Source organism: Colletotrichum gloeosporioides (genome assembly GCF_011800055.1).
Source record: "Colletotrichum gloeosporioides strain Lc1 chromosome Unknown consensus_37, whole genome shotgun sequence".
NCBI lineage: Eukaryota > Fungi > Ascomycota > Sordariomycetes > Glomerellales > Glomerellaceae > Colletotrichum > Colletotrichum gloeosporioides.
The window spans coordinates 266,157-278,356 of record NW_025544682.1 but is presented as its reverse complement, the minus strand read 5'-3'; the positions used below and the strand labels follow the sequence as shown (position 1 = coordinate 278,356).

The 12,200-nt window shown below is 55.6% G+C and overlaps 3 protein-coding genes across 3 annotated transcripts; 2 read left to right on the top strand and 1 right to left on the bottom strand.

Annotated features, from left to right (window-relative positions):
• Nucleotides 1-84: 84 nt before the first annotated feature.
• GCG54_00004386 (Invertase) lies at nucleotides 85-2,370 on the bottom strand (the record flags this gene model as incomplete). The annotated part of the gene is made up of 2 exons (XM_045404435.1): nucleotides 85-1,625; nucleotides 2,064-2,370. 2 exons carry the CDS (start codon nucleotides 2,368-2,370, stop codon nucleotides 85-87), a joined length of 1,848 nt encoding a protein of 615 aa, XP_045265219.1.
• A 1,346-nt stretch (nucleotides 2,371-3,716) lies between these two features.
• GCG54_00004385 (uncharacterized protein) lies at nucleotides 3,717-7,570 on the top strand (the record flags this gene model as incomplete). Its single annotated transcript, XM_045404434.1, has 3 exons — nucleotides 3,717-3,768; nucleotides 6,777-7,272; nucleotides 7,324-7,570. The coding sequence occupies 3 exons, from the start codon at nucleotides 3,717-3,719 to the stop codon at nucleotides 7,568-7,570; spliced, it is 795 nt and encodes a 264-aa protein (XP_045265218.1).
• An 830-nt stretch (nucleotides 7,571-8,400) lies between these two features.
• Nucleotides 8,401-11,389, top strand: GCG54_00004384 (uncharacterized protein; the record flags this gene model as incomplete). The annotated part of the gene is made up of 3 exons (XM_045404433.1): nucleotides 8,401-8,482; nucleotides 8,504-9,071; nucleotides 9,148-11,389. The coding sequence occupies 3 exons, from the start codon at nucleotides 8,401-8,403 to the stop codon at nucleotides 11,387-11,389; spliced, it is 2,892 nt and encodes a 963-aa protein (XP_045265217.1).
• Nucleotides 11,390-12,200: the final 811 nt, after the last annotated feature.

The following is a 12,200-nucleotide window of genomic DNA, read 5'->3' as shown; positions in this document are numbered from 1 at the left end:
GCGGAAGACTCAGATACCAATTTACACGAAACAAATGTGACGATACGCAAAGTCATGATATTCAAAAGATGCAGCTACCCATAATTACAACTCCTCAGTCACCCACTTGTCCTGTGCGGACCACTTCTCCTCGTACGAGCCCCATGAGCTCTTGAGCGCCGTCGCCTTGAAGTCAAACGTGATGCCATTTGAGTTTGAGCCGCCCCGCGTGATGATGATGCTGTCGAGCGGGTTCTCGGTGAAGTAGAGCATGGTGCCGGCCTCGACGCCGCCGTTGACGTAGACCTCTAGGATGGAGCGGTCGATGACGCCGTGCAGGTGGAACTCGACGTTGGAGCTGGACCCCTCCTCAGAGGCGGCCTCGAGGGCCTGGACGTCCGAGATGCCGAAGCTGCCGGACCGGTCCCAGGCGTTGCTGGCGCGGGCGATGTTAAGGCTCGCCACGGGGGCGGCGCTGTTGGCGCTGCCGGTGAATTGGAAGCCGAGCGAGACCTTCTCGGAGCCGTTGGACTGGGAGCCCTGGAAGGAGAGCTCCGCGGAGGCGGTGGAGCCTTCTTGGAGGAGGGACTTGGCCATGCGCACGGTCAGCGTCCACTCGACAGCCGGGTTGAACTCGCGGATGACGGAGCTGGTGCCCTCGATGCCGGCGACGTCCTTCTCGTCGATGATGGGGTTCCAGCCGGCGGTGGTGCTGGCGAGCTTGGACAGGTCGCCCGCGGGGACGGAGACGAGCTTGTTGGTGGCGGCGTCGAGCCAGTGGCGGCGGACACCTCCCATGCAGTGGCGCCAGCCTTCCCCGTCTGTCGGGGTGCAGCAGCCGTACGAAGTAGCATCTACGGCCCATGTGACGGAGTACGCATCACGGCCTGCGTCGTTGTCGTCCTGGAGGTGGAAGAAGGCGGTGGCGTAGTTGTCCGGGCCAAAGTCGAAGTCGTGGATCGCGAAGCTGTCTTGTCTGGCTTCAACGCTTCTCCGTGAGACGGGCCCGTCGGGCGTGTAGGTGGTGCCGTCCCAAGAGCCGGTGAGGTACGACACCTCGGCGCCACCGGTCGGCGAGCCGCCGCCCAAGCTCAGAGTCAAAACCCACTTGGAGCCGACAATCTTACCGCTCTTGTCCTTTGTGGGAATCTGAAGAATCTGAGGGCACTCGATGAGACCGATGTTGCGCCCGGGGTTCCAGATGGACACCTGCGTCCAGTGGACGAGGTCCGACGAGGTGTAGAAAGCCACCTGGTTCTCCATCGACAGAACCATGACCCAGGTGTTTGACTCATGGTGGAAGGACGGCTTCGGGTCGCGGAAGCCGTGGCGGTTCAGTGAGATAATGGGGTTGCCTTCATACTGAATGAAGGTCTCGCCGCCGTCGTACGACCAGGCAAGATGCTGGGACTCTTGGTCGGGCTCCCACGACGTGTAGTAGGCGACAATGTTGTCCTTGCCGCTGGTCTGGTTGGAAGGGAACAGGCCGGAGACGTTCTCCTTATCGACGACGACGCTGCCCGACCAGATTGAACCATCGCGCGCCGTGGCAGGGATGGCAACGGGGTGGTCGACCCAGTTGTAAAAGTCGGTGGCCGTTGTGTGACCCCAATTCTTCACGCCGGACCCCGGCACATTGTCGGCATCTGCGGACAGTTAGCAGCTGATTCTTCACGACGTCTGAAATAGGCTAGAGCCTCATCCACCAACGGTGTTGAAGACAAGAAAACGGGGGGCGGGTGCGGAGGAGGAATGCACTGTCTCATTGCGCCCGAAATGCGGGGTGACGCTGCAACGCTCATCATCGCGCATGTGATGTTTCCGTCTTTGGCAGGAAGCGCAACCCTCATGGCAAACGGGACACTAGCACGTGTGCAGAATGCAGATCCAATGAGGCGGGCGGAAACACGCCGTCGACATTGGTTGGGTAGACGCAGCTTCGTGTCTGCGACGTTTGTTCCACAACTCAAAACAGACGAAGAAGCAGCAGCAGCAGCAGGAAAATGGATTGGTTCATTGAGATGTGAGGTGAAGAGGGCCAACATGAAACCGAGTGAGAGAGGCGGGCGAGAGGGCAGGCTTACATTGGTAGTACATGTGCCAGACGCCGTCTGAATCAACAAAGAGGCCGTTTGGGTCGTTGAGCCAGTTGGCGGGTGGTGAGAAGTGGATCTGGGGTCGCCATTTGGCGGATCGGTCGGCGGCGGCCATTCTCGCGGGATGGGCGGAGGAGGCGGAGGCGGAGCGTCTGAGTTCCTGGGAGACGGGGGGATGTCTTGACGATGCTGACGGTGCGTCAGGGAAGAGTCCCGGGAGAGCGAGAGCGTGTGTCGTGGGCGGTGGTGAGAGCAATGTCGCCAGGAGCGATGAAAAGAAGAGATTCTGCCGCATGGCTGATAGCAGGCGAGTCCGGCTCCCCGTTCCTTAATAGAGAACCAGTGTCAAACTCTCTGGGCGAAACGGTGCGGGTAGGGGGGTTGGATGTCCCTGATCGACAGACTTCGGATGGATTGAGTAGCGGAACGTGTCAGCGAAAAGGCAGAGTGACTTTAGGACGAAGCTTGTAAGAGTGAGGCGCAGCCGTATGTATGTAATTCAGCTGGGGCGCCGGGCAGTTGTGAGTTGTGAGAAGCTGAAAGAATGCTTTGTATTGTTGTGGACGTCTAGCAAGTAGAGGCAGAGAGATGTATGTAGAGGCAGATGGACAGAGAGATGTTGAGTGATGGGATGGATCGTGGGCGTCGTCAAGAGAAGACGGGAGCTATTTATCAAAAGCGCCAGACTCAAGCCCGTCCACCTCGGAAGGGACCCTTTTTTTTCTTCTTTTTTTGTTTTTTCTCTTCTTGTTCTTTCTTTCAATCAAAACATGCAGCTGCCAGTGCCTTAGCAAGCAGAAACAGCAACGGCGGCCAAGTGTTGTAGCCGTACCTACCTAGTGCCATTGCCTTAGCTTGGCCGTCCGCCGCTGCCTCAAGTGCAGCAGTAGTCGCACTGGAGAAAGCTCTGGCCTGGCACCGCGGCACGCCAAGAGCAGAATGGAGGAAAGGGTGGGCATCACACACCAAAGACAGGTCTCATGACTCTGCGGGCATCTGGCAGGTGGCTGGCTCTCGTGGCCCCTTCCACTTCCAGTGTCTCTCTGAAGTGCTGCTTACCACCCCCGCCAGCCTTCTCCAACTCCTCCATGTCTCTACCCCAATTGCCCAAAAGAAGCGACAACCAGAAGAAACGACGGGCAAAGAGAAGAACGCCATCCTTACAGACGGTGAACACACCCCGCAATGGCAAGGCCCGTTCTCGGTGCTGTCCCCCCTCCCCCCTCACCCGTCCCCCGGATCTTCATTGGTCGCATGGCCAGGATTTCCGTCGCCAGCGCTGCCTAGTGCCTGGGCGCGGCCGGGGGACTCAGCGGCCTCTGCTGCAGCGGGACACCATGATGGAACCATGTTTCTGGGGAAGACATGCGGGGTTGGAGGGCAGCACTCGGACTGGATGGAACATGACAAGAGATAAACAATGGCCATGTGAGCGACCGACGTTGTTGCTGATGAAGCCGTTGATGGTGATGTTGACTTCGAGAGGGCCCTAAGGAATGGGAGCGAGACACAGACAATGACGAACAAAGGAGCCGAGGTGTTCGTCTTCTTCACCAACAGGGAGAGAGGAAAAGCGGGGTCCTGTTTCAATCCCCAAGCGGTGCCCCTCACTAATTAGCAGGAAACAAAGACCCTTCAACAATGCTGCGTAACGCCAGAGATGCCCTCTTCCCCCGTCTGCTCGACTGGACTGGTCAGTCGTTCTCGCGGAAGCCAAGACGGACCGGGAGGGAACATACTGGGAGAGAAATGGCGGTGTCGTCTCGGCTTCTATCTTCTCCGGACAGAGTTGGATTGCGCTGTTTGCTTCCTCTGCAACTCTGCCAATGCCATCGAGCGGTCAGATGGTGATGCCGTCATTGACGTGCTTCGGATACGTATCATCGACATCCAATCCAAGTGATCCAATGCATGCTTCGATCAAATTTTCTAGATCACCTGGAAGGGTCAAAAATTAAAAACTGTAACGGCGCGCGAGATCTGAGCGAGACACGGATCGGCGCCGAGTCAAGACATGGCGGCCACGCGACTCCCGGGCCCTACCGCCCTCGTCCCTTTGAACATCACCCGAGTCATGATGCCAAGGTCACCCGTCGGCCGGCACTTGCCTGACGTTACTTCATATATGCATCGCGAGTCTTTGCTCGGGGCTCACGAGATGGCGATGATCTTTTGTCCGTCTCATTTTTTTTCTGTTCGTTGATGATGACGACGGCGAAGATGCACCGCGAACCCTGGTGAGATGCAGACTTCTGCGAGGGCCACGAGACGATGACACCTTTGAGGACGGAGGACGATGCAACGTCCGCTAGACTAGCACCGGTTGATGGCCTCATATCGGACCAACGTCGGCATCCAACGCTGTTGCTGGAGGCACCGATGAGGTTTCCGGGGCTAAAAGACGCGGTTTCCCTCGGTCTGGCCTCTGTGCTGGCCGTCGCCGTGGACGTCGTGCATGCCAAGGTCACTCTCTCCACGAGCTTCGTTGCCTTGATGGAATCAACATCTTGCCCGACCTGACGTGTCGCTCACGTCGTTGGCTGCTTCTGGAGATTGCAAGTGTCCAACGAGATTTTGGGTCTCTGCGGGCGTTCAGACGACTTCCTCCCTCAACTCATCAGACACACCGCTGCCCCAAGAGTTTATGCGGTCCATGATCAGACAACACCAACATGCAGATGCAAGATGCACCCCGTCGGCCGTCCGCTGCCAGGGCAACTCAGTCATACCGCGCGTCGTATCATGCGCGAAGACCGTATTCATGCTGCTTGCATCCCATTCGGACGACGTCCGCGTCTCTGTTCCTGCTTCTCGTAGACAGAGAGACCCGCTCGCGGCCCGGCCTGGTGCGTGTCTTGATGCCCATCCCATCCCGCCCACATGCGGAGAGATGCCTGGCCGGGCCGGGAATATTTAGCCTCGCGACGGATCGGTTAAGATGCGCGCTATTGATGGGACTGCCGTCGAGGCGCCGCATTGCGTGACGGAGATCTCGGGGGGGGTCCACTTCGGGCTGGGCTGGGATGGACTGGACTGTTCCGTGTCAGACTTTTGCCTGCCACATTTCCGATTACCGCGCACTCGGCGCCATGTTGTTATGTAAGTCAAGTGCTTGCGGGCGGGATTAAGATATCTAGTGTCGTCGCGAATGGGTGTGAAGGTGAGTCTGCCTCGAATCACCTCACCCGGAAGTTGTCCAGAAGAGTCCTTTATTTCCTGAAAGTCCCGACGGAAACGAGGCGAAGCACCGCGCCAAGTGCGTTTACTGGGGAAGGCGATTGCCCCGAGATATCAGATGAGCTTGATCCTGCCAGGGCCCGCGGCGAGCAGCCAATGGCGTCCATCATGAACGGGGGCGAAGTATCGAGTGAGGTTGTCGCTGAGTGGGAGATGGCTGATGAGTGACATGTCATCGGAACTCTCGCTTGTGGTGGATTGCGGTAACCGACCAGACGGATTGCGACCGAGACTGCATCCGTATCTTATCTCACCGTTGATGATGGGTCTGATGTTGTTGGTTTACGCTTCTTTGATTCCTCATTCTCTCGCCCCGGGAAGCCCCTCAGGCCTTGTTCCAGACCTTTGCGGCTCGCTGGGCCGTACCCGTGTCGCGCTGCGGCCCCCCCATCCGCCGGCGGCTTGGTGGGTGATGACTGATGACATCCATGGCGATGGAGGGCTGCCGCAGCGGGCGAATGAAGAAGGCTCCCCTGCCTCACTCGATGCCTCTGGCGGAGCGGAGCCCAACCTACCTATCTACCTAGGTAGAGAAAGTACTAGGTAAGGTAGGGTGAGTGACGAGTGAGAGGCGCTGGGCAGTCATGCAGGCTGCCCCAGTTTCCTGTCTCTGGCGATGCATAATTGGCCCGTCTGCTGAAGTAGTCACCCACACCTGCAGCCGTCGAGCCAATGGGCCAACCTTACCTTCTGTTAGTGCGGTTAGGTGCTGGTTTTGCTACCTTAGTCGCTCTGCCTTTCCACGTTGTTTGGAGTGGTTTTTGAGGCCCCCCCTCGTCTTCGAATGTTGCACCGCCCCGCCAGATCCAACGCATCGAATCTGCTGCTGCGCTTTTACTTAAGGGCGCCACGGCCCGGCTCCTTGTCCGCCCTCGTTACGAATACAGACTTATTCTCCGCCGCCCACTCCTGCGCAACCCGAGATCGCCAAACCCGGTCCAACCTTACCGTACCCCGCCGCCCGCTTTTGAGCCTCACGTCCCGAGAGCTTGTTTGCTCGAAAACTCACCTGGTACCCGAACTCGGAAGGAAGATATACCTACTTGGCAATAGATCGTCGTCGACAGAGATCCTGAACATTATTCACGGATCAACACCACCCCCCGCCGCTCACATCTTGTCGGAATGGCCCGATAGCATCACCACTCCCCAACATCGCCTGCCCGTTGCAAAACACCCATACCTCTTTGGTAGCCTCCCCGGAGTATCATCACCTATTCTGAGAACCGCATGCGGGGAATTTCCCCGCCTATTCTTTGACTCGGTCAAAGCACCCTCACCCCCAGGGCTAGCTGTTGCCTCTGGACCGTCACAACCGCCTCATCTCTGGCCTTCCTAGCGGGAAGTCGCCTTGCTTGTCGTGCATCTGATCTCACCGGATCAGACTTCCACTACCTCAAACAAACAAACCCCCATCTCCCACGGTGGCGTTTTACCTGGACACCAGCATACAACCCAACCTAGTGGACTCTTGTTACTGCGTGTTACTCGGGAACGACATCTGCTACTGCGAGCACTACTACGCCAACCCGACGACGACGTCCCTCAAACTAGAATCCGTCACGGATCCACCCATACCCCTACTATCACCCGCGTCTCCCACAGCAGCCGCGCTAGGTCTAGACCTACCGCCGCTGCCCTCATCATGGAGATCACCTACGGCACCTGGTGTCATGGAGTGTCCACTCGCCACCCCCTCCTCTTCTTCGGAGTCGAGCACGAACCTGCTGAGCCCCTTGAACCCCGAAATCGCCGAAAATGAGTGCGACAGGGCGAGCGACAGCGGCCTGACGACGGCGAGCAGCAGCAGCGGTGATAACAACTTCTGCAGCGCCGTGAGCCCCGTCGCCGCCGCCGCTCCCGCTGGCCTTGTCGGGGGCACCATTGATATTTCGAGATTGCGGTTTGAATGCCGCTGGAACAGTTGTGGAAAGGTTTTTCGACGGCCGAGTGATTTGACGTGAGTTTTGTTTCCTCTTACTTTAAGACCCGACTAACGAGATGGACACAGCAAGCATGAGAGGTACCACATCAAGGAGTACCGCTGCGACGAGACCGGCTGCGACAAGGCCTTTGCCACGCAAAAGGACCTCAAGCGGCACAAGAAGACGCACGAGACGCTCGACGGCGACAACGCCGGGTACCGCTGCCGCGTCCCCGGGTGCCGAAAGGCCAAGACGGGGCATGTGTACAACCGGCGCGACAACTTTGTCAGGCACCTCCGGACAAAGCACGTGGGCATGGAGTTCGACGTTTAAGAGGAGGTTGAGATGATGGTCTGAGATGAGAGCTTGTTAGAAGAGGCCCTCATCCAAAAGGACATCGAAAGGAAGTGAAGACTTTTGTGTTTCTTTCTCTCGAGCCAAGTCAACAACAGTTCTTACTCTTGTTGAGTTGAAATTTCCTATTTTTGGTGGGCAAATTAGCTCAGTGGGATTTTGCTGGACGGCCAAATGGGTTATGACAGACATGGGTTGGCAACTGTGCTCTTTTTTGTTTCTTCTTCAGATACCTGTTTATGCCTTTATGATTCTTGGACGGGCTTATGAGCTAGCTTTGGAAGGTTTCACGGCCGAGGATATGGCAGGGAGGGTAATACCAGTATAGAAAAGGTCTTGGTTCATTCGAGACTTCATCATTGATTTGAGCCGTTTCATTTCATGTACCCAATTTTTGAACGTCGTAGACACGGACGCGAGCAAGCGTCATCGCCCCTTCACTACCTTATCAACCAACCTAACTCCAATTCAAATACGAGCAAAGGCTTGTTCAACCGGCAATGTGACAGAGCCGCCCCGCGATTTTCACACTGCTAGACAATGACGACAGCAGGTGCTGACAGTCTCAGAGGCTGGCTGCATGTATCTTCCTAAGGTGATTCGAGGAAATCGTTGTGCAGATGCTGCACACCATCACGTGGGACGGTGGTCTGCAGGAGACATGGGGTATGTGATGTTGTGGCGCAAGCCCACGAACGATGCATATCTTGGGCGCTGGCTGCCTCAGCCTGATCTCCCTCAACTCATAACTCCGACACTGTCTTGCCAGATGTCTTTTGTTCACCATCTCTGATTCTCTCATCGATCCCATGGAGGCACTCGCAGCGATATCGCTGGCGGGGAACTTGGCCCAGTTCCTTGAGCATGCGTTGAAAGCGGTATCCAAGACACGTGAGTTGCTGAAAAACTCAGACAGTAAGCTTGACGAGAACCTCGATCTGGAGGAAATCGCCCAGGATTTCAAGTATGGATTCGCCGAGAAGCTAGGAAAGCTTCAAGTCGAGATCGATAGACGTGAAGCTAAAGATGCGACTTTGAAAGAAGCCATCACGATCTTGATTGAAAGGAAGCATAAGCGAAGAAGACTCAAGAAGGAATTGGGAACTATTGAAGAGAAAATAGAGCTTGAGGGCAAGCTTCAGGCGATCGCCAAAGACGCAACAGACTCTTTGAACATGATCGACTTGGACTCGAAAGGCAGCGATGACATCATTTCAAGCCTCGAGTTGCCGTTGAGTGGTTCTCGCGCTGCGGAGTATGACGTCCTGCAGGGACTGATGACCAGAGGTCTGAACGTAGCTGGCGAGATTTTGGGCATCTTGAACGGCCTCAAGGTTTCAGACACACCCAACACAGGGATATACCTTAAGATCAAGATCATCTCGAAAACTCTGTGGAAACAAGCGGAATTACAAGAACTTCATGACAGATTGGATACTCTTCGAGCACAGATATCTACTCATCTTCTGGCCTTGTTATTGTAAGTCATTTCGCTACGCTACCTCGCGTCGATATAAGTCTGCGGCAGTTGAACCTTCTCGTTAACATCTTCGTAGGGAACAGCAACGGAGCATGCATCAAGATTTGCGAATGGCATCATCGCAGAACGGAAAGAATTATGCCGAGCTGAATGCCAAGCTTGACATAGCCCTTCGCCGAGCCCAATACGCCGCCAATCGAAAAGTCCCCATAGAGGATGATGGTGCCACAATTTCTTACCCTGAAACTCCAGATTATCAAGGAGAAATGCAGAACTTTAGGCTCGAAGGAGTTGTTGATCATTTACGTAAAATGTGGACATTGGAGAAGCATAAAGGGATCTTGGACAGCCTATACTACAGCCAACTCGAGGATAGAGAATGGGCTATCCATGAAGCCCACGGGAAAACGTTCGAGTGGATTTTCGAAGCTGATTCTGCTGACGACGATGTCAAGAAGAACAGTGTCAACTTCATCGAGTGGCTCAAGCACGGGGACGGCGTATTTTGGGTAACTGGTAAAGCTGGCTCTGGAAAGTCCACCTTGATGAAGTTCTTGACTCACCACCATGAAACCAAGCGCCTCGTGCAAAAGTGGGCAGGAAATGCCGATTTGCTCCTTGCTCAGCACTACTTCTGGAGTCCTGGAACTGCCATGCAAAAGTCGCAACAGGGTCTGCTGAGGGGGCTGCTGCGGCAAGTTTTTAAACAGCGCACAAGTCTTATTGGCGAGGTCATTCCCGATCGATGGAACTCTCCCTATATCAACATGTTCGATCCTTGGAGGCGGTCAGAACTTGTCAAGGCGCTCGAAAAGCTGGGGACAATGGCCCAGGCAGAATGGAGAATTTGTTTCTTCATCGACGGCCTCGATGAATACAGCGGCGACCAATTTGAACTAGCCAACGACATTTTGCGCATGGGGAGATCGCCAAATATCAAGATATGCGCCTCGAGCCGGCCCTGGAACGAGTTCACCGATGCCTTCGAGCATTCCGAGTGGAAACTATATCTGCACGATCTCACGCGGGACGATATTCATATGTTTGTCAAAGACAACCTTCGGGACTCCGACAAGTTCAAGAGGCTCCAGCAGAGCGACGGGGTCGCGGCCGAAAAGTTGTCGCTGGAGATCACTGACCGAGCCCAAGGTGTTTTCCTCTGGGTTTTCCTCGTTGTGCGATCCCTGCTCCATGGGCTCATGAACGAGGATGACATCCAGGATCTCCGGAAGAGGCTGCGAGCGCTTCCCACCGATCTCAAAGAAACATTCAGTCAGATGCTGAACAACATAGATGAGTTCTACCGGAAGCGGACTGCTCGGTTGTTTCTCACCCTGGCCCACGCGGCGACCTCGTTCCCGGTTCTTGCCTTCCACTTCATGGATTTTGGCGACAAAGCCCTGTCCAAAGAACCTCTACCCTTCCTGAGGTATTGGCCGGACGTCGACAAGAATGCCGAGCTGTTGCAGGCGATGGATCGCAAGAAGCGACAACTGATAGGACAGTGCAAGGACCTCATTTTCATCACGCCCGTCCCAAATGCGCCCGACCTCTTCAACGAACGAGTTGGGTTTCTGCACAGGACTGTTGTCGATTTCATCCAGACCAGAGACATACGAGCGCAGCTTGAAGACGCCGCGGAGGATTTTAGCCCTGACAAAGTTCTCCTCGACGCCAACGTCGGCCAGCTTAGATCCTTGATACACCAGCACCGACTCTCATACATCCGCCCACGCCTAGGCCAGTGGGTTTTGGGGGCTTTGTATTATGCGCGCAGAGTAGAATTTATGGCCAGGATCCCTGCGGTCGACGCACTGGACGACCTCGAGGTCATCATCATGAGCGTCTTTGCAAGATGGGGGTTCGGACACGCCATGACTACGCTGCTTCCGGGGGGTCCCAGGAGAACAACTTCCGTAACCTCTATCTCGTCTTTCATGGATCTTGTTTGCAGGTATGACTTGGCGTTGTACGTCAGCTGCAAGTTACCAGACGTGGACATTGAACGACTAGACACGTTGGCGCCAAACTGGAGGGCTCGGGTGGATATCAAGCGAAGCTCAGGCTTTGAGTTGTGCGATCTGGTAGAAGGAGACTATGACACAGAATGGAGGCTTTGGAAGAAGGCACAATCTTCGCTCTCGTCAGAGGATATGCCGGCTGGGATGGTTGCGCAGGCAGCGATTCCTTGCGAATTCGCTTCGCCGCCGAGAAGTCCAAAATTGTGGGTTGAATTTGGCCTCACAAGTGAAGACGGCGCGAAGGGAAGGCGCAGGAGGTTCTCTGCGAAGTGGAAAGGGCTCCTTCGAGGCGGATGAGATCATGTCGAGCATGTTCAGTCGGCGGTGGCAACGTGCCGTCGAGCGTACGCAACGTCCTGCATTGTCAAACACCGAGGGTAGCAGCAAGCCATCACGGAATCGAGCCGCCAGGTTGCGTCGTGAAATCAGTGTGGCATACAACACAGTCCGTCCCCAACACGGGAAAACCGGACCAACACCTCGTACATCTCTACAAACCAATCGGGTTTTGACAGCTGAGGTTTCATTGAAGATGAACACGCGTTTGCAACCATCAGCAGAAACGTTGTTATGCTCCGACGAACGCCGCCCCAATCGTACAAGTTTACGTTTCTTTGGACCCAAGGGCATCGACTCTTGCTTGCAGTTGCATTCCGCGGGGCAGCACACGATTCAAAGCCGGCAACTATTCGCGAGCCATTGCGACGGTGTTGGTGGGCGGTGGGATTTCGTTTCGACAACCCCAAGGTTCGGGAAATTAATCATTGCGTGATCGGCGTTTACCCCGGCCAAATGGGGAACCACTGCACCAGCCACTGCACCTCAGCATCACTGACGAGGTCTGACATTCAGCGACGGCAACGTTGAGAAAAGCCGACTCTGAATCACTCACCGCACACCGAACCTGATTTCCGCCTCGGTGAAGGCGCAAACTCGCCCCCCGTTTCAGGTCCAAAAGCAGAAAATCAAAGCACCCTCGCAAAGCCCCTCTCCCTCCCCACGATTTCCACCACTCCATTAAAGAACCCAAGACGGCCCATCCCGTATTCCCCTGGCAGTGGACAGATTTGGCCGCCCCCACAGAGGAAAAACAAAACAAAACAAACAC